Below are 20,498 nucleotides of genomic sequence, written 5' to 3' on the forward strand. Positions count from 1 at the left end.
CAGAATCATGAAGCAAAGAACAGCAGTCTTCAGTTGACTGATGGATAAATACACCTCATGCAAGATGAGTGAATTGCATCAGTGTAGCTATGGTCTTTTTGCACCATGAATTTATTTTTAATTTATCAAATTAAATTCCTTCCTCAAGGGGCTCCATATTATTTATAGTTTCATACCGCATAAAATAAATTTGTCTCTTCCGATGGACCTCTTGTTTTCTGCAGGATATTTTTTCTTTGATCTTTTAATTTATTTCTTGCCACTACAAAATTACAATATGTTTTGAAAATAAATCTTATGGAAATACCATGTATAGAGCATGGGAAAAACTAATTCAGATAGCTTGGTGAATAAAGGTTTGAGTGTCAAAACAGAAGCAGCTGGTTAGAGGTTTTTTAAAATTTCTCTTCTCTTTTTGGTTGCACACAACTGCTTTCTGGAATATATGCCTCCTCTAGATGATCTGCTGATAGGTAGAAATGCTTCAGATATGACCTGTCAAATCGAAAAAGAAGATTATATTGAGCCCATTCACTTGTGGCTGGGATTGTTATTTAAACAAAAGCAGCAGCAACAACACACAGACAAACATACATGATTTAATTCACCAGATGAGTTAATTCTAAGTCAATGGTGCATTAGCTTGATAACACTCTGATTATTTGACTTAAGGGCAATAGTTTGTCTTAAACATATGTTCAACCCTATTTTTGCAGTGCCTGGTCCTGTTCCTCCAAAATCATTAAAAGGAACCCCCTTTGAAGATAAAATTTTTCTGAACTGGAAAGAGCCTATGGATCCAAATGGCATCATCACACAATATGAGGTAAAAAAAAACCAGAACACAACTGGACAGAAAATACATGCTTGCAATGATTTCATTAATTTTTGATGCAAAGTCCCTTCCCATGTTTGTTAGTGGTATCTTGATCTTCATCATGATGTGGCTGTATTTGTCCTATGTGTGAATTATGCTCCTTTGGGTAGGTTATTGTTTTTAGGATTCCCCCAAGACTTGATGCTATGCCCTGATCTTCACTGGTTTATTTCTTCAGCATACATCACCATAATTATCATGAAATCATGGAACATGTCCATAGTCAAAATTACCCATAGTCAGAGTGGATCTTGGGAAAGCAGAAGTGCAATTTTCACAATTTTATGATAGAAATGAGATATTATTTAGGTTTGCATTTTTCGTTTGGGACTGTTTTCAAGATCGACGCAGATAATGATAAATAAACTTTTTAAAAATGTAACTGTTTATAGAACACCTCAATATATCACCACCTAAATTGAAGTGCAGTGTTTTGCCTTTCAGAAACCTGTGCAACCATGCCTCCGCCTTCTGAATTTAGCATATAAAATCATTATGTTTTGTTAATAATACATCAGATTAAGTTACTCAGTGATGGAATTAGGGAAATGGTTAAAGAATAAGATTTAAGTGTGATGTTACATAATAATAATAACAAGCATGCTCTTGCCAAGATGCTTACATACTTTTAAATAAACAGTGAAATCCAGAGTTTCAGTGTGCAGCTTTGATTTTGATCTGGTAGCTTTAATAAACAGCATTTCAGTGTCATGATTCAATGGAGCACTGCCCAGTGAAGGCTGCAGGTAATATATGCAATAATTTATTAATATAAATCAGAGGTTTCTAGACTTCAAGGTAACATTTTTCTCCTTCAAGAAACTTTACATGCAAATATTCAGGATTTTTTTTTAAAAAAAAACCTTAACAGTAGTTTGATAAATGAGCCCTTGGAGAATGAAGGAAAAACAATAATTTTGCACCCAATTTCCTCTATTTATCATTTCCAGAACTGGGCAGCCTTGGCAATACTATTTTTCTGCTTAAAAACAAATTAAGTGCCTCCGAGAGGCACTTAAATGCTTCGTATATGTATTAACATGACCTAGCAATATGCTAATCTTTGCATATCTCATTAGTATTTTAAATCCAGAATTCCCAGTAGATGTAGATGCTGCTACTCTTATGGAAAAAGTCAGTGTATAATGGGGAGCCTTAAGTACATGTACTGAGGTAGTTTATGTACACAAAGCAGTTTTAGCAGAAAGAGAAGTATTAGGGAAAGATGCCCTAATTCACAAGATTACTTAATTTAACTAATTACCCATATTTTTCGCTCCATAAGACGCACCTTTCCATAAGACGCACCAATTTTTTAGGAGAAGAAAACAGGAAAATATAATCTGTTTTCTTCGCTCCATAAGACGCACAGACTTTCCACACACACCCCTGTTTTGTGGGGGAAAAGTGCGTCTTATGGTGTGAAAAATATGGTAAATTAGCTAGCAAAGTTTATTTATTTTATTTATTTTATTTATTTAATTTATATGCCACCCACTCTACCCAGAGGTCTCTGGGCGGCTTACAATAATTAAAATTCAATACAATAAAATGATTAAAATACAATTAAAATACAATTAAAATACAATTAAAATTGCCATCATCAGGACCCACAGTTGTTATTTCAATTAAAAGCCTTCTGGAACAGGAAGGTTTTGACCTGGCGCCGAAATGTCATCAACGTCGGCGCCAGACGGATTTCAGTTGGGAGGGCGTTCCATAGTCTGGGGGCAGCTGCCGAGAAGGCCCTTTGTCTACAAGCCATCCCTCTTACCTCTTTGAGGGATGGCTCTTTCAAAAGGCCCCCCTGGCTAGATCTTAACTGCTGTTGTTCCTGTTGTTGCAAATAATGTTTCTGTTGCCTTCATCGGGATATTACATATAGTCTGGAGATTTGAACATGCCTGCCTACTTCTTGACGAGCCATGTTCAATGGTGCAGGCGCCAAATAAACTACATGTCTGGTACAGCAAACTGGGGAAAATATAGACCTCTCGCAAACTACAGGATGTGGCTGGCTGAATTCATCTTCGATGCTCAGAATTTGTAGCCAAAGTTTGGAAGGAGTGAATTCTGCAATGATTAGATGAAGCATTTTAATCCTTCATGTCATCATACTAATAACGGCAAACTCATTGTTTCTGATACAGTAGGAGGAGAAAAAAAGATGGTGGCATGTCTATGGCTACTCTGTGTGAAGCCTAATCTAAAACCTTCACCATTCTTTAAAAGTTAACCTCTCTTTTGAAATTCTGCTAAACTCTGAAATTATTTTCACAGGTCAGTTACAGCAGCATCAGATCATTTGATCCTGCAGTTCCATTGGCGGGGCCAGCTCAAACTGTATCGAAGCTCTGGAACAGTACGCATCATGTCTTTTCTCACCTACATCCTGGGACAACCTATCAGTTTTATATACGGGCTAGCACTGTCAAAGGTTTTGGGCCAGCTACCGCCATCAATGTGACCACCAATATTTCAGGTAATGCTAAATGTAAAACCAGTGATTTACCATATTAGACTTTTCTTTCATAAACCATGTCCTATTCTACTCATGGATCAAACAAAAGTTTTAGCAGTGAATGCATAACAAGTTTACATGAAGAAGGCAATGCCGCTGTCTTTCACTGATGAATACCAATCCTTAATTAGAAGACGATGTACACACTTTGAAAACCACGTTGCATAGTCTGCATTTGGCAGTTTTGCTGACAGTTGCCCAGTTTTTCTGTACAGTCACACGTAGTCATGTTTCTGCAACATATGCTGTTTGCTGGATTGCAGCCCAATGTTCATTCATTTTGCTGAAGATACTGTGAGAACTAGTACTAATATCCAAATGCAAACACATAAATGAAAATGATGCTTTTCTAATTTTAGAACATTCATTATCATGTACAGAATCTCCTAGTGTTGACAATCCATGTAAGCTGGTCCTGCATGTGAGTATAATTATATGGAAGGTCAAGACATTTGTACTCCTTAATTTATTAAGGGGTAGTTGTGAGCCTCCTGTTTAGAACTACCAGAATGATGGAAAATCAATACAATGCGCTCATTATTGGCAGGCATTGGTAGTTCTTGCAGTCATGCTTGTATATTATGCTCAATCTGTAGATCAGCTTGCATTCTGATTGGTTTAAACAAGGCAGTTTCATAATCCATTGATTGAAGCTGCTTATTTTGAAACTAATATTCAAATATAAAGGAGTCACATTGGCTCCACCCCTTCCTTCACCAACTTCATCCTCCTCCTTCCACTCTAACCCCACTCATTCCATTTCTAGTTTCATCACTCTCCTACATGTGGAAGACAATTACCTTGAAGAGGAAGAGCTCCACCATCTGTGGGGGCTCTTCATATAAACCAGGGTCCTGATTTTCCAGGGCCCTGACTCCTGAGGAGAGCCCCCATAAAGAACAGAGGATCTCCCTTCTTCATAGTTGTTGCCCTCCACCTATAGGAAGTAATGGTGAAAACAATAGGGGCAGAGCTAAAACACTGCATAAGGATTCTACCTGGCTTTTAAGAGCTAAATAGGGCTTGGGCCAAGCAGGGTTTAAAGTAATCAGAAAACAAAAGTTTCCAACCTTCTTACAGTCATGCACTGTATGAGCAATCTGCAAAGCTGTTAAGCAACATACACATTTTCTCAGTTGATTAGCAGAGCATATATATATGGGCAGTGGACCATGAATGTACTCCATAGTATGTCTAGAAGGAACGATGTGGAGTAAAAATACCATGTGAAAAGTATCGCCCATGTACTCAGCAACTTTTCTGCCACCTTGGTTTCTTTTCTGGAGGAATCATATAGAATTCGTGCATAGTGGCAATGTAGGGGGCAGATGTATGATGACTAAAAAGCCAGCACCTCTTAGAATGCAGCGAATCCCTGTTTGAATAGTGTTTTGTTTTGTTTCTTTGTCATCCTGCATTTGCAGGTGAAATGTATTTACATCTCAAAAAGACAAGGCTCAAAAAGTTAGGCTTTTAGAGATGAACAATTTAGGGAGGATATAACCATCTTTTCCAAAAGACTTAAAATTTTGTAATTATTTTACGTGTGCAAGTGTTAATGTTAATGTCTTTCATTTTGAGCTGGAAATTCACCATCACATCCCTGCACAATTTCAGTCAATCACATAGGGAAAATGAACATGGTATAAAAGTTTATACATAATAGATACACAGTTCAATAGTGTGGCCCTGAAATTTGTGGAGTGATGCCTAGGTGCTACTTGCTGAAATGCTAGGGGAAATGGTCAGGAATCATAAAATATTCTAATTTCAAGTTATCCACTGACATTATTTTCATATCATATTGCACACACTATACTCAGAAAACTAAAGCTAGCTGAAATGAGTTGGAGGTACGGCTATTATTTTGCTCCACGAATAGATATCATTCTGTAGCCCTGTAATTAATTTCTGCCAAGTGTTTTTAAAGTGATGCCAGCCACATTGGGGATCCCAAAAACATACTACTACTTTATTCTGCCTTGATCAGACCTTACCTGGCATAGTATGTCCAGGTCTAGGCAACACGGTTTAAGAAGGACATTAAGAAGTTGGAATGTATCCAAGGGAGGGTGGCCAGGATGATAAAGAATTTGGAAACCAAGCCCTACAAAGAGCAGTTGGGGGAGCTAGGCACATTGAGTCTGGGGAAAAAGAGGACTGAGAGGTGATATAATAATCTTCAAGTGCTTGAAAGGCTGTCACATAGAAAACAGAGCAAGCTTGTATTCTTCAGTTACAGATGATAGGACAAGAAGTACTATAATAGATCTAAATTAAAGGAAAGGAAATTTTGATTCAACTTTAGAAGGAACATCCTAACAGTGGGAGCTCTTTGACAGTGGAATGGACTACCCCATAGGATAGTGGATTCTTCAATATTGGGAGGCAACATGCTGTCTAATTTTCAGCCCCACTAGGTGGGGTTCTGCCTCTTTCTTGTGTGACTCCATCCCTGGTATGATGGAACGTGGGATTCCATCACACCAGGAACCAAAGAGGCTGAAGAGGGTTGCTGTGTGGAGGAAGAAAAATGCTGCACAGAAGGAGGTGGCATCACATGCCTTAGAGGGAACCTTGTTGGGAAGTGTTTAAACAGAGGTTGGATGATCACCTGTTAGATATGTTTTAGGTAGGAGGTTCCTGCTTTAGCAGTTGACTGGACTTGCTGATCCCTTCTAGCCCTAGGAAAGACTCACAATAGGAAAGACTCACAAATTTCCTAGGTTTAGTCCCCCGGATTCTGCCATGCTGTCCACTGGGCTAGTCTCTAGAAACTACAATACAGTATGGCAGTTTTTATGGAGAGGTCCAATGGCAAACCCTCTTTAAAAGTTCAAGAAAAAATTGAGATAACTGCCCCCCCCAAAAAAAGCAATGACTGAAGAGGGAAAAATATGCTGCAGAAATACAAAACTAGTTAAGAGCCCCAGATGACCCCAACATAACAAAGGTGCAAAAATAACACATGAATGCCTCTCCAACAGTGTTACTACTCATTACTTTTCAAAAGTAGCAACATTAACAATACTGTTATCCCCAAAATAGTGTGTTGAGATGTTATTTATAATGCATTAGCAAACTGGAAGTGGCTGTAGCATTTGAAAAAAAAAAAAAAACAGCTTGTCAGGTCAGACAGTTTTATGCCTGATCCCTAAAAGCTCTTCAGAATTTTATAGAACTCTAGGGAAAAATCAGAAGCCTGTGTATGTCATAGCTGGCATTTATCCCCCAAAAGGTGTAATTCCACAATGAAACCAGATAACCATTTCCAGTCATATCAAAATTCATCTGAGTATCAAGGCATATGTCTTTTCATTGTTGTAATAATTCCAGGCAAATCAGCATGTCTGTTTCTAGAAGCTTTGTTCATCTAGATTATATTTGTGTTGCACATACTCAAAATACTTCAGAGTTTTTGAAAGCATATAACCTGGAAGTTACAGGCACATTTCAGTTAGACAGAAATCAATATACACGAGAAGCTGTAGGCACAAATACTGAAAACTATATGAAAAATAAACATAAATTGCCAGCTAATACTTAATCAGATTTCAATTCAAAATACAGGGGTATTAAAGGTACAATACAAGTATCAAAAAGTATCTCATACGCTGAAAAGGTACAATGAAAAAGCAGAGAATACTTCTCTTAAAATAGCCAAGTTTTAAAAACAAGAATATATAAAATAAAATACATTTCTTAGCCTTTAAGCATTATAAGGACACACAGAGAAAACTATTAAATAATATGTTCACCCAGCCAAGCCAGCCACATGCCAGTCTGCATGTAGGGAGGGAAATCCATGATATTTCTTGACAGCTTTTGCAAATGAAGCCTGCTACTGTTGCATTGCACCCTATTGACAGAAAGAATTTTTCCAATAAGAATCCCTTTTACTTTTACCAGAGGGGTAGAATGTATCTCTCATAACAAGGCTGGCAAGTTGCCCTATCACAGATAACTAATATTGTTTTTACAAAATAGTAAGTTGGTACTGGATAGGCAAAATGTCATAGGTGTAAAATGCCAGTGAACTAAATTGGTCAGGTACCAATTTGCTCTATCCATGTTTTAGGATTTTTTTTCTTTTACTCTAGGAGTTTTTTTCCCTCAATTGTTTTATATTTGTAATGATTTGTTGACACATTTGACTGTCATGAAAGATTATTATTATTTTTTTGCAAGGCAACATTATTGTGCATTGACCTTGCTTCTAGACTTGGCCGGAGAACTGGCTGGTTAGTTCTCAGTGACTTTTAGTAAACTGCTGTTCATTTTTAAAGCCCAATGTACTCTTCCATGATTGCATTTTTTTCCTACACACCCTTTAATTTTTAAAGCACTTCATACACACAAAATGTCACATATTGACAAGCTAGTCATGGAGAAATGACGTATGTTACAAATTGCTAACAATTATGAGGGAGAGATGGTTGGACAGTGTCATCAAAGCTACCAACATGAATTTGACCAAACTCCGAGAGGCAGTGGAAAACCGGAGGGCTTGGCATGCTCTTGTCCATGGGGTCACAAAGAGTTGGACACAACGACTAAACAACATGAAGGAGAGGCTGGAAAACAAATGTTTTGCCCAACTTATATTTTGTTTTGACCAGCTCCCACGTTGCCAGATTATGAAGGCATTGATGCATCTCTGAATGAAACGGCCACAACCATAACTGTACTCCTGAGACCAGCACAGGCGAAAGGTGCTCCTATCAGGTAAAGAGGAAGTACAAAGAACTACAGTATTTGAATTCATGTGTAATACGAGAACAAATCCTCAGATAAGGATTTGTCCTCATTTATTCAAAGCATGAATGATCCTAATGCTCTTTGACTTAGCTATGTATGTCATGTTCTGTCACATTTCAATGTTTGTTGGATATGGCTTATTTGCTTAATTGATTTATACTTTTTCTAGTAAACATGGTAGTCTGCTAGTCCAGGTCCAGTAGAAGAAACCAGAGAGGTCTGGGATGAAGCTGCTGTTGTGCAAAGGACATGTCATAATATCACAGAACAGATAACGGATGAAATCCTGTTTCTTAGCTTAGTGAGTTGTGCTTGAATAGGCCCACTGAATCAGTTGGGGATGTGGTGAGTCAAATTCTTAGTAGTTCCATTAGGTTCACTCTAGTTGTCACTTACTTTGACTTAGTAAGTCACAACTAAAATAGGCCTATTTGAATCATTAGAATTTATGGAAGCGTTGACTTACCAAATCCCCACTGATGTAGTGGGTCTACTCCAGTGTGACTTACTTAGCTAAGCTACAGGATTTCAGCCAATGTCTCTCAATCACAGCCATTAAAATCTGTAATCATTATACGCCTGCAATGGTATATGTCCGCTGACAGGAAATTATGGCCTACAGCCAGCCATAACCTGCCTTGGATGTTCCAGCCAGTCAGTCCCTGCCCCCAGATGTGATAACTTGGAAAAATTATCAAGAATCTTTCATACTTTGAAGACTATTTTGCTTGCTCATTTGTTGTTTCATTACCTTTATACCCCACCCATGTGGTGCTGAGGCATTACTAAGGTACATCTGAAGAAGTACAGTGAAGTCCATAAAAGCTTGTGTCAAAATAGAGCTTGTAAATCTTTAAGTTGCCACAAGTCTTTATTGTTTTTACTAATCATACTGCTGTCTCCTCGGAATTTTGGATCCCAGAAGTAAAATATGGAGATGACAGGAGCAACAGATTAAGGGAGGGATGTGAAGATGGAAGAAGATAAAACTTTCCTGCATGCTTCTTTTCATCCACTTTGTATATGAAAAATCCACCTTGACTCTCATTCTTGTTCTTTCTTCACTGACTTGGTTAGCTCCTTAAGACAGGATAGCCTCCACACCACCCCCAGCCAATGTTCTAAAATCAGATGTTCTTGATGCCAGTTGACTTCTTTTCTTGGAATCACAAGAATATGTGAGTGCTAACAGTTAAACAGTAGCTTGATTTCAATATCACATTATGTAGTGTAGGAGTCAATCTTCCCTGCATATCTGTTCCCTTGTATACTTTGCCTGCTCCACGCACAGGCCCCTTGAAGCAGATGTTTCATAATCCAATTCAAATCTGCAGGTGCCGTCAATCATTCCTTAAGATGCAACATGCTGCAGTAGTCACAGTTCTAATCATGACATAATCGTGTCTTGCCTGCCAAGTGTTATCTCATAATCTCTAGTTTTCTTTATGGTCTCTTGAAGTTGTAAACCAAACAGCAGACATGAAATTCAAAGGGAGACTGGATGAATCAGTATTTATAATCAGATATTAAGCCTTACCATTTACTGGGCAAAAGTCTCTCAACTCATCCAGTCAGGAACAAACATTTATTCATCAGTGAGCTGCACAGAAAAGTCATTTGCTTATCACTGGCAGCATGTACTAGTTAAGCCTCTCTACAGAACAGTGTCTGCAAGATTTATAAATAAATATGCTAAGAAAGTGCTAATGAATGATTATAGGTACTCTGCTGATTTTTTTTCTGTACTGGATTTTTCTGAGGGTTTTTCAGACAGATAGCACTTTAATGTTCTATATTCAGTGAAGAGAAAAAAAGATGACTAAGAACTGGTAAATTTCTCTACCTTGGGCCTGCTTGCTCTTTCTCACAAACAGAAGCAAAACAAAGCAAAAGCAAAGTGTGTTGCTTATATTCCACCCCATAGAGCACTCTCTGGATGATTTACAATTTAATTATGCAAGCTACACATTGCCTCACCTCCTCCCCAACAAGCTGGTCCTCAATTTATTGACCTTGGAAGGATGGAAGGCTGTGCCAACTTTGAGCTGGTTGCCTGAACCCATCCGAATCAAACCAAGTCCTGAGCGGAATCTTGGCTGCAGTACTGTAGTACCACTGCACAACAAGTAAATAAGTTGATATCTTTTCCTGGCAGATTCCCTTCCCTTAATACTAGTTTTGTTTGTGTAAGTATATTTTTGCAACTATACAGTTTCCCCTCTGGAGCCTAAATTGGCACGAAGCAGGGTCACATTTATCCCTTCATCTGCTGATTTATGAGCTAAAGTGCCTTGAAAAACACAAACACTGTTGTTCCTTTTGGGAATTCACAGAATTGTAATAAATGGGCAAAGGCGTAGCAACGTCTCCCCAATGCCCGCCCAACCACACCAGAACACACACATCAGAAGTACTTCAAAATTTCATTCATTCAGTACAAATGGGTGTTGGGAGCAGAACATGCTTCAAAAGTTCCTTTTGACTAGGTACCATGTGATCATCAGAGTTCCTGGTCACACAGAGCCTTCTAAACACATTCAGCTGAGCAAGCTTCAAATCCTTCTTGAGATATTCATGCCAAATATATAAAGGTCTCCAGCAGAGCTGGGAAGAGTTTATTTTGGACCATAACTCCTAGAACCCCCCCCCCCCCGCCCAAGGCAGCATAGCCAGTAGCCATGGTGGTTGGTAGACCTACTGAAAGTTTAATACATTTTTTGCAATTCTTGCCCCAAGTAAAATCTTGATTTCATGTTAAAAACACAAATTGGTTCATAAATAAACCATCAGACAGTATCTCTTCCTTTTCTGTTCCCCATCTTCTTTGTTTTACAGATGTGCATTGCACTCTATCACCAGTCTCCCTCCTGGCCTTATTCTTCCAAACTAGCCAGATATCACAATTGACAGGTTTGCTGATCACCTGGTGCTTTAGAGAGCAGGAAGTCTTGTCAATTGTTTGTTGTTGGCAGCTCAGAAGGAAGCAGTGACAGTGTCTGCTGAGGCAAAGATAAGATATCTGTGTTCCCTACAGAGTAATCTAGTCACCTATAAAAATATTCACTGTGAGTGCCAAGATTCCGGAAAGGAGGAAGTAAAGAAAGAAAACATATCTAAAAATAAAATAAAATGAAAATGAAAATGAAATTTTCTTTTGTTTATTGCATATGTTCACACTCTTTGACATTTATATGGATCATAATTGCTATGTTTCCCCCCTCCCTTTCTCTGTTTGTTTGTTTGTGTGTGTGTGTGTGTGAGAGAGAGAGAGAGCGAGAGAGAGAGAAAGAGAGGGAAGGAGGGAGAGCTGGTACCTCTTCATGTCCTTCGTTTCAGGCATCCTTTTTCTCTCCAGTTTTAATAATGTTTGTTTTAATATTATTTGGATTTTCTTTAGGAGAAAGGTAGGAGAAAGGTGGGGAATATGTATTTTAAATAAACAAATTAAATAACTGACCACTAGGCAACCTTGTGCCCTCCAAATGCCTTGCAGAACAATTCACATTATCCCTCCTGGTTGGAGCTTGTGCATGTTTGGGTTCAAAGGAACACATTGTTTCCCTACTCTAGAGTAGAATTCAGCACTGCTCCACACAGATAAATTTCATCATTGATCAGTCAGTTAAAATCTGCATCTGAACACATGCTAATTTCTCTTGAAAACTGATGCTGTGATTCACTATTAACATTTAAGTGCTGCGGATGGATTTGAGACTGGGAAAAAAATGAGATAAAACCATCCTTTGATGCAGACCAAGGTTAATATTCCCATCTTGCAGACTAGGACAGCAGCTTCAACAATTCTGGATTATGATCTCCGATTTTAGAAAGGGACTGAAGTCATTCTGTGCTCTTATAATTAGTTTCTAATAATGGCTTTAATTTATTTACTTTATATCCTACCTTTCTCCAATGAATTGGTTAGGTTCAAGAGCTGTCATCTACTTGATCTTCATTAGTGTTTCTATAAGTCCCTCCCCTTTCCATCAGCCACAGGCCAACCACAGGCCAGTGACACATCCTCATCAATGGATTATGGGAAGTAGTTATTTTTGCTGATTCCTTAAATAATGGGAAGAGCTTTGCTTTACAGTCCAGGACTCACTGAAGAGGTAGGCAGCTAGATGTTGGTCAAATATGAGTCCAACGGTCCCTCAAGGTCTTTCAGCCATCCAATAATGGAGTCCCAGCAAGGAAACCCCCATTTTAAAAACAAAATGCTTGGCAGAGAGTGGGACCTTAATGGGAGGTGATAATTTTGACTGAGCAATAGAACTTTAATTGAAAAACATTGTAAGCCTGGAAATAATTTGTTTCTTGCATATGAATGCTGGACATGACACCACCATATAGTCCACCTCCCTGCCATAGAACTTTCACACTGCTGCTTTTAAGAATTAATCCTTTTCATCAGAATTTATGCAGTTCTATGGAGGCATGCCAAAATAGAAAGTTAGTGCTAATTTCATTTCTCTTTCTTTGTGTTTTTAAAAAATGTGTTTATTTATTTAGAAATAAATTGAAAACAATTTCCAACATAATATAGTAGATAAAGTGATGGACTAGAACTCTGGAGGACAGGGTTCAAATCTCTGTTCAGCCATGGAAACTCACTGGGGGAGTGGAACTGGTAAAACCACTCCTTAAATATCACCCTTACCTTGAAAGCGCTATTAGGGTCACTCACTGAAAGTCGGTTCTGATTTGATGGCACAGAATACACAAAAAGAAAACAACAGACACCTATCATTAAGCTCATACATCAGTGATATCCATCTGAAGTTCATATTTGCACCAAATATAATGAACGAAAACCAAAAATACGCACAGTCACAGATATCCAAAACTGAATCACAGAAAAGGAGGCAGAACCACACAGCTGGGTGTGGAAACCATCTTGGAACTCAAATTTAAAAACTACCTGTGCGCAAACTAGAGTTAAAGCTGAGAAGGAAAGGGAAGAAGCTCGTAGTCTTCTTGTTTAACCATGTTTACTGGGTAAGTAGTGTTATGTCAGCGTGTGGCCTAATATTTAGGGCTATATAATAGAGAACACTTAGAAAGCTCAGAATATTGCTTAATTTGTTGATACTTTCTTCTACAAGATGCATATTTCCTTGAAATATTCTCTCCTACACAGATTGTTGACTCTTTATCTTTTAATATAACATTTTATTTTATTTTATTTTATTTTTGGCAGCAGAGTGGCTTGGGGAAAAAATTAGAAATGTTGGAAATAGTTATGTTTTTTTAGAGCAAGAGTTAAAATCATCTTTGTCCAGAAGATCCATGAGCTGATTGTCAATTAGTCTCATGTTTCAGCTGCTTGTCTCTTTTACTCTGGAGGAAAATTAGAAGTATGGCTACCTTCCCCACTAAAATGAGATTTTTATGACGAATGAACAAGAGCTGTCATTAAATGGAAGGTACTGGCAAATTTAGGCTGAAGTTTGGTTTTGGGGTTGTTGCATTTTCTGAAATTTCTTCTAATTAAATAGGATGAATGCCATCTGCTCCAGCAATTTGTAGTGTTTTTGACAGCGGTGATGGTAGGGAAAGTAGACAGACTATTTAGAGCAAGTGGACAGATTTCCATCCATCTGTGCTTGTATTACAGAATGTCACTTATACTTTAGATCTCTATAGCTGTGAGCCAGGCTAGATGTCACATCAAGGTCAAAGGTGGGGATGCTTGTCGAAACACTTTGTCTCACATAATATGACAACTACAAATTGGTGCTCTGGGTATTGTTTAGGGCCACTGCACTGGGCCTTGAAGGCAGGTTTTCTATAATGCCAGAGCAAAGGCAATGATGGCATTATCAAAAGGAAGACTTGCTCTGTTCTAAGTATCTATGCCTAATGTGAGATCCACTTTCAAGCTGCATAATGCTTAATTCAGTCACTCGTTCCCTTTCTTACTCCCTTATCTAAATAGATCTAGATCTCTGTGTGTTCTGTTATAACCAGTTTATAGCAACCCTAATAGGGCTTTCAAGGTAAGTGAGATATTTAAGGAATGGTTTTACCAGTTCCACTCCACCAGTGAGTATCCATGACCAAGTGGGGATTCGAACGTTCTTCTACAGAGTCCTAGTCCATCACTCTATCCACTAGACCACATTGGGAATCAGATAGATATCCAAGCGTTCTCCCAATAAGAGGGCTTCAAAGTCTATGCTGATATTGTGTAAGGGTTTCTTCTTATTCCTTCAGATGTTTAGTTGGAACAAAGATTAGAGGAATGGTACTGGATGATGTTGGGAATGAGAGAGAGTTGAATGCCATAGGAAATGAAATAAACCATTTTCCAGTGAGGGCCCTGCACTGAAAACGTTCAGATTTTAAAGGTGTTAAGTTGTCCCTTCCTCATATATTTTTTGTAGCTGGTTATGGAACCAAAACATGATGTGCTATAAATCTGGTGTCATGTTATGAATATTGTTGTTTTTCTTGGTTTTGAACAGTGCCTATCAAATTGTTGTTGAAGAGTTGCATCCCCATCGGACCAAAAGAGAAACAGGTGCCATGGATTGCTACCAGATTCCTGTCACGTATCAAAATGCTCTGAGTGGTGGCTCTCCATATTATTTTGCTGCAGAATTGCCACCTGGCAATCTTCCTGAAGCAGCCCCTTTCACAGTTGGAGACAACAGAACTTATCAAGGCTTCTGGAACCCACCTCTGGCTCCTCGGAAGGGGTATAATATCTACTTTCAGGCCATGAGCAGTGTTGAGAAGGTAAGCATCATTCTGCAAGAGTGGTGGTACGCCAAATTATTTTGCTGAAGAATTGCCACTTGGTGTTCTGCAACAAATCCTAAATATTGCTGGGGATTATTTGGATTATTATCCAGACAAATGCTTTATGTTAACAGGTGAGCGACTGTGGCCCTCCAGATGTTGTCAGGCTGCAAATCAGCCATAGTCATCTTATCAGTGGCAAGGGATTATACCCATTGAAGTCCAATAATAGGTAGAGAGCTCTTCCTGTACAACACATGGATTGGCCTCCACATTTGTAGTATTATGCATGATATATGAGTACATACCTCTATACTTCACATAGCAGCCTCCTCCCGTGCAGCCAGTGTTTGATTTCCCCCAGATCATCTCAAAAGATGCTTGTTGAGTAGTGTGGAAACCTGTTGAGAGGAAGAATAATAGTGGGCTTTTAAAGAACTCTTGCCTGATTTTGTATGCAAAGACTTCTATAAGGGTAGGAAAAGATTTTACCAAGGGTTCATACTCTGACTCAGAAAATGATGGGAAGGCTTTGTCTTCTGAGTGGAGGCTGAAGGTCCTTTCTCTGAAAGAATAGATAGACTTCTCTTTTTATTACTTGTCTTCTGTATCCTGGGAAGGCCAAGCACTGGGAGACGTGACAATTAGTTGATTCATTAAAACATTTTGATCTTATGTTTCCTTCAAACCATGACAGTATGGTTTTAGAACAACAGAAAACTGAGAGCATCAGAACTGAAAACGGCAGTAAATGTTCAATAAAATATTCTTATCAGTTTCAAAATCTAGACCCTTGTCCATAGGTGGCCTGAGACATTTTAATGTTTCTTACAGAAAATCCCAATGGCATGCCTATGTGGTGGATGGATAATATAACCAAAATTGCCTGTTTTCTTTCTGTGTTATCCCCAAACTAGCCACCTGAAACAAATCATCTCACAGTTTCTGTCACACAAAGGCTGAAATCCTGTTGTGTAGCACCATGAAAAAAATAGAGCAGTAGCAGTAGCAGCAGCAAGTAATCGCCACTGATTACAAATGTCATCATCAGCAGAGCTGCACAAACAGGATTTCAGTCAGTGAACCCCCAAATTTTGCTTCATATTGTTAGAGACTAGGGGACATATGGATTGATACTCTGGCTTTCTTTTTCAAACAAGATGCTTCTGTGCCACTCATATTTGATGCAATGTTTTTTTCATAACAAATATTACTTTTTGAAAATTTAATAAGTCTTTGAGCAGTACCTTCTGTGAAATAAGTTTAGCCATGTTATGATTTCCCATTTCCAGGAAAATAATCCTCAACCTACGTTCTGTTCTCAGTGCCTGTTGAGTTCACAAGATTAAATTGCTTCAGGATAAACAAAATCCAGGTTGCTCGGCAGGCTAATAAAACATTACCAACTTTTCAGGCCCTCATACGCTAAACATCAAATTAAAAAGAATTGTGTTTTTTTTAAAAAACACTTATTGTGAAGAAACTCCTATATTCTTGTATGTTTGTGGAATGCCTCAGTACACAAGTTCAAATTGCCTGCCTGCTGCGCTAGTACTAAAAGTATGACTGCAGTTTGCCTTTGCTATTTCCTCACTGTTTGATATTGTGATGCTGCTGAGGACTGTTTCTGTTTCTCTATGCATATTGATAGAGAACAAAGCAACAGGAAGTTAAATACTGTAGGCAGCTCTAGGTGTGAAAAGCCACATGATTCGATAGACCCCATTCTGCTGCCACTGAATCGTTTTCTCTTATAAAATGAAATATGAGATGGAAAAGGGAGAAACGGCCTTGACAATAGGCACTGAGATATTTAAAACTTTAGTCTGTGAATTAAGTATAGTCTTGTGCAAATTCTCTGGCTCTTGGTTATTGTGTCCCAGTAGCAGATGGCTGGGGCAAAATGAGGGGAAAGGAGGGATTTAGGGGAGATTGCTCCTAGATTGGTAGGCTTCAGGAAAGTTAATCTGCTTTCTGAAGAAACCACAGTGTTTTGAGCTCTGCCCTTTGGACCTGTGTTCCAGTTCGTAATGAAGAGGTCATAGCTATCCGTGACTCTGCCAGGGAACCTTTGGAATAAAATCTTGCTTAATGTCTATCACAATAGGAATTAGCTGTTCACTGTAGCAAGAGAGGGAGAATGCTGTAGCTTGTGAAACTGTATGCTAGGGCACTTATACAGCTGGAAGATTTTCCTGATGAGAGAAAGATAAGCTAATGTGTGTTTGTTTACATGAGCAACTGTGGAATTGGATGTTGGTTCTATCAAAGTATAACACCAAATTAACCTACATGGTCAATTGAGTTAGAGGTAGAAGATAGGCATAACATCTGGGAGAGCAGTATGCCAGTATCGAAAAGTTGTTTTACACATTCCTGTCCAGATGCTCCATGGCCTTCCTTCAGCCTACATTTAAAACCTGTACTAGAGGCCACTGTACAGTATGCTGGAGGGGTTGTAAACATAAGGGGATTTTCTTACACATCTGGTGGGAATGTGAAATCATGCAGAAAATGTAGCATGAGGTATCAGAAGTGATCAGTTGTGTCCCATTCAGGCATAATGCTTCCAGTAGATTCAGACCAGATTTTGCTGCCTTTTGACATTGACAGTGGGATACCTAGGTCACAACCCATCTTAGTATCTTACTTACAGTTAAAAGCTAAGCCAAAGTTAGCTAAAAAACTAGATTTCTTCATAATGGCTCCCTCTTCAGTTTTGCATACAATGAAATTTCCTCACTGCTGAGAACAACATGCACCAAATAAATGACAACATGCACCAGGTTCAGCCAGATCCCTCTATGCTTAAACAGTGTGAGTTCTGTAATATAGGCGAATAGCTTGGTAGATCGAATGGCATATCTTAACAAATATGAAAAGGGTTAAAGCTTTATCATTTTAGCACCTCAGTTAGCTCTGTGGTTTACTTTCACTGGCAAGAATGTTCTCCACGCCAAGACTTATTTATCATAGATGAGTAGGGTGAATTAAATTTTAATCCTAAAGAATATTCTCAGACTGATGCACCTTACTGTTGCTGCTAATGGAGCTGGGGAAATAAGGTACTCAACTAATCATATTTTCTCCTACTTTTCTTCTTAACAGGAGACAAAAACTCAGTGTGTTCGCATTGCTACCAAAGGTAAGATTTTTCCCTCTCTGAATGAGAGATGTTTTATAGTGTGGTTTGCAGAAAATTACATGTGGCATTTTTGTTGCCAGGAATTTGTACTCAGAGCTGAGATAAAATCCTCCTGAAGTGTTTTAATTGCTGTCTTGACATGTGACATGATGCAGTTTCCCGGGTTTCTTTGGAGGGGAGAGCAGGGGACAGAAGGATTGCTTAACATTAGAACGAAATCCTTGACCCAGCCAAGCATTATTTGAGGAAAATAAAGAAATGTCCTTGCATGAAGATCAGTAAGTTCCAGCGTTTTGAGTAAACTGAAGAGCTAGAGAAAGGAAAATGTGATATGTAATGTAGATAGTAGCAGCCCTTTAAGATAGCTTTAAAAGTTACTTTTAGAAAGTATTTTCTGACTGTTATAGTTCCAAATCACCCAACACAGTCATGTGGCAATTATAATTACATTTTTGAAAGTAAACTTTTCTCCCTGTTTCTCAGAAGTACCTGAAATAGTTGATTTGTACAAATAATACCTCAATGCTATAGACTTTTGACCTGGAGTACATACTCTCCTCCTATCCATCTTTTTATCACTTCAGCACTCACATCAGAAAATGACACATCAAAAGCTACCACTAGAACATTGTAATATTTCTTCTTCGCCATTTAGAGAGGACACATCATCATAATTATAAAAATAACTTGTTTGGTCAGGTTGTTTCTGACACATGGTGATCCTATTAATTAATGATGATCTTTTAAAAGGTCCTATTTTTAACAGTCCAGCTCAGGCCTTGCAAACAAAGAGCTATGATTTCCTCCATTTAGTCAACCCTTTTTATGTTAGATCTTTGCCTTTTATCTACTGTCTTCCAGTTCTCCTAACATCATTGTCTTGTCTTCTCATTATACATCTAAAATCTAATGGCCTTGGTTTAGTTGTTTTAGTTTCCAGTGAGAATTCAGAGTTGAATTGTTTCAGAACCCACTTATTTCTCTTCTTTATCATTTGTGGTGGCCATAAACCTCTCCCCTAACACCACATTTTGAATTAAAATGGATTTTCTCCCTCTCAGTTCAGCTTTTACACCCATACGTAACCATTGGGAATACTGTAGTACGAACAATCTTGGCGTTTGTCTCTAGTGACACATATTTGCTCTTAAGGATCTTTCACAGTTCCTTCATAGTTGCTCTTCCAAATCTCAAACTTCCTCTGATTTCTTGTCAAAAGTTTACATTTGATTTGATGATCGAACAAAGGTATAGAACATTTTTAACCTTTTTTTAAATTCCTCATTGTTAGTATTAAAGTTATGCAATTTTTCTACAGTTATTATTTTGTCTTCTCAAAGGGCAGGTTTATGCTGAACATGTTCTCAGTTTAATAATAATAGCAATGTTGCCTGCAGATCCACCCAATCTTTCAGTGTATTAAGTCTGGTGGATGTTTTTAAAAAAAGATAGTTATCCCTGAGAAGTATCAACAGGCCTTGATTTTCTTCTACTGCTAATGCTGGATTGTGCAGCAGTTTGATTCTAGAGGGACTACCTGCCACATACTTAATTTGAGAGGTGCTGGCATGGGAATCCATGGCCCATTTATTGACAACATTCAGCTCTTGGTATTCAAGGTCCCTTCTATGAACACTTATGGCAAATTTTAAATTGCTTAATACCTTTGAGGCTTGGAGCAATGCCTAGTGTGGGAAATATGAAATCAAATTATTCTGATAAGCACATCATCACAAGCAATAAAGAGCAAGGAACCCAAAATCACTTTGCGGCTACTTTGGCACCTGTCCCAAACTCAACAATAATCTTGTTCCCTTCTCTAATACAATTTACAAGCTTGTCTGCCAGCCAGCTTTGAGCCACTAATATTTCTAGGTAACTAATTGTGTGCCATTGTAAAGATGGTAACATAGGAACAGTTTCAAGGAAATTTTTGTTTAGAATGTTTTTAAAAATAATTTTCAAATTAAGCTGTTGACTCCACAACTATGAAAGGTAACTACAGATGTGCCTGCTGAACTGAGTGTTCTGAGGGGTTTAGGATCCAGAAAGCTCAGTTCAGCTCATTCATATCCAGTTTGTATCCTTCATAGTCCCCAGAGAAGTGAAGAGAGGACTTACTTTCGGGGGAGGGGGTTGTCTGTAAAATGCTGTAGTAAGGACTGACTGACAGGACCACCTTCAATCCTAAAACATATTTTAGTAGGAACTCTCCAGTTACATACTTTATGGTGAGGGGTTTTTGTAATTTCACAAAAGCTTCCAGCTTTCTCTTTGCACCCCATGTAAAAAATTTAAACTTATTCAGGTTTCATGACTCTCATGCTTCTTCACCTGTCCTTCTGAAATTTGCTACTGAAATGGTCAGTGCCATTTTGTATAATTTAGCAAAAACTTCCCAGAGTGGAAGGAGGCAAAGTGTTATTAAATCACTCCTTCACTTTCAAATTTGA

General features: G+C 38.3%; 1 protein-coding gene across 19 annotated transcripts in view; it reads left to right on the forward strand.

Annotated features, from left to right (window-relative positions):
- The window catches only part of PTPRK (protein tyrosine phosphatase receptor type K), a 412,999-nt gene that overhangs the window by 314,559 nt on the left and 77,942 nt on the right, over positions 1–20,498 (forward strand). For all 19 annotated transcript variants that reach the window (XM_078383369.1, XM_078383361.1, XM_072996885.2 and 16 more), the window contains exons 9-13: positions 717–826; positions 3,158–3,359; positions 8,018–8,123; positions 14,624–14,897; positions 18,009–18,045. In XM_078383369.1, coding sequence (XP_078239495.1) covers positions 717–826; positions 3,158–3,359; positions 8,018–8,123; positions 14,624–14,897; positions 18,009–18,045 — 729 coding nt within the window. The remainder of the gene's footprint in view (positions 1–716; positions 827–3,157; positions 3,360–8,017; positions 8,124–14,623; positions 14,898–18,008; positions 18,046–20,498) is intronic.

Source organism: Pogona vitticeps, chromosome 1 (assembly GCF_051106095.1).
Source record: "Pogona vitticeps strain Pit_001003342236 chromosome 1, PviZW2.1, whole genome shotgun sequence".
In the NCBI taxonomy this organism is placed as follows: domain Eukaryota; kingdom Metazoa; phylum Chordata; class Lepidosauria; order Squamata; family Agamidae; genus Pogona; species Pogona vitticeps.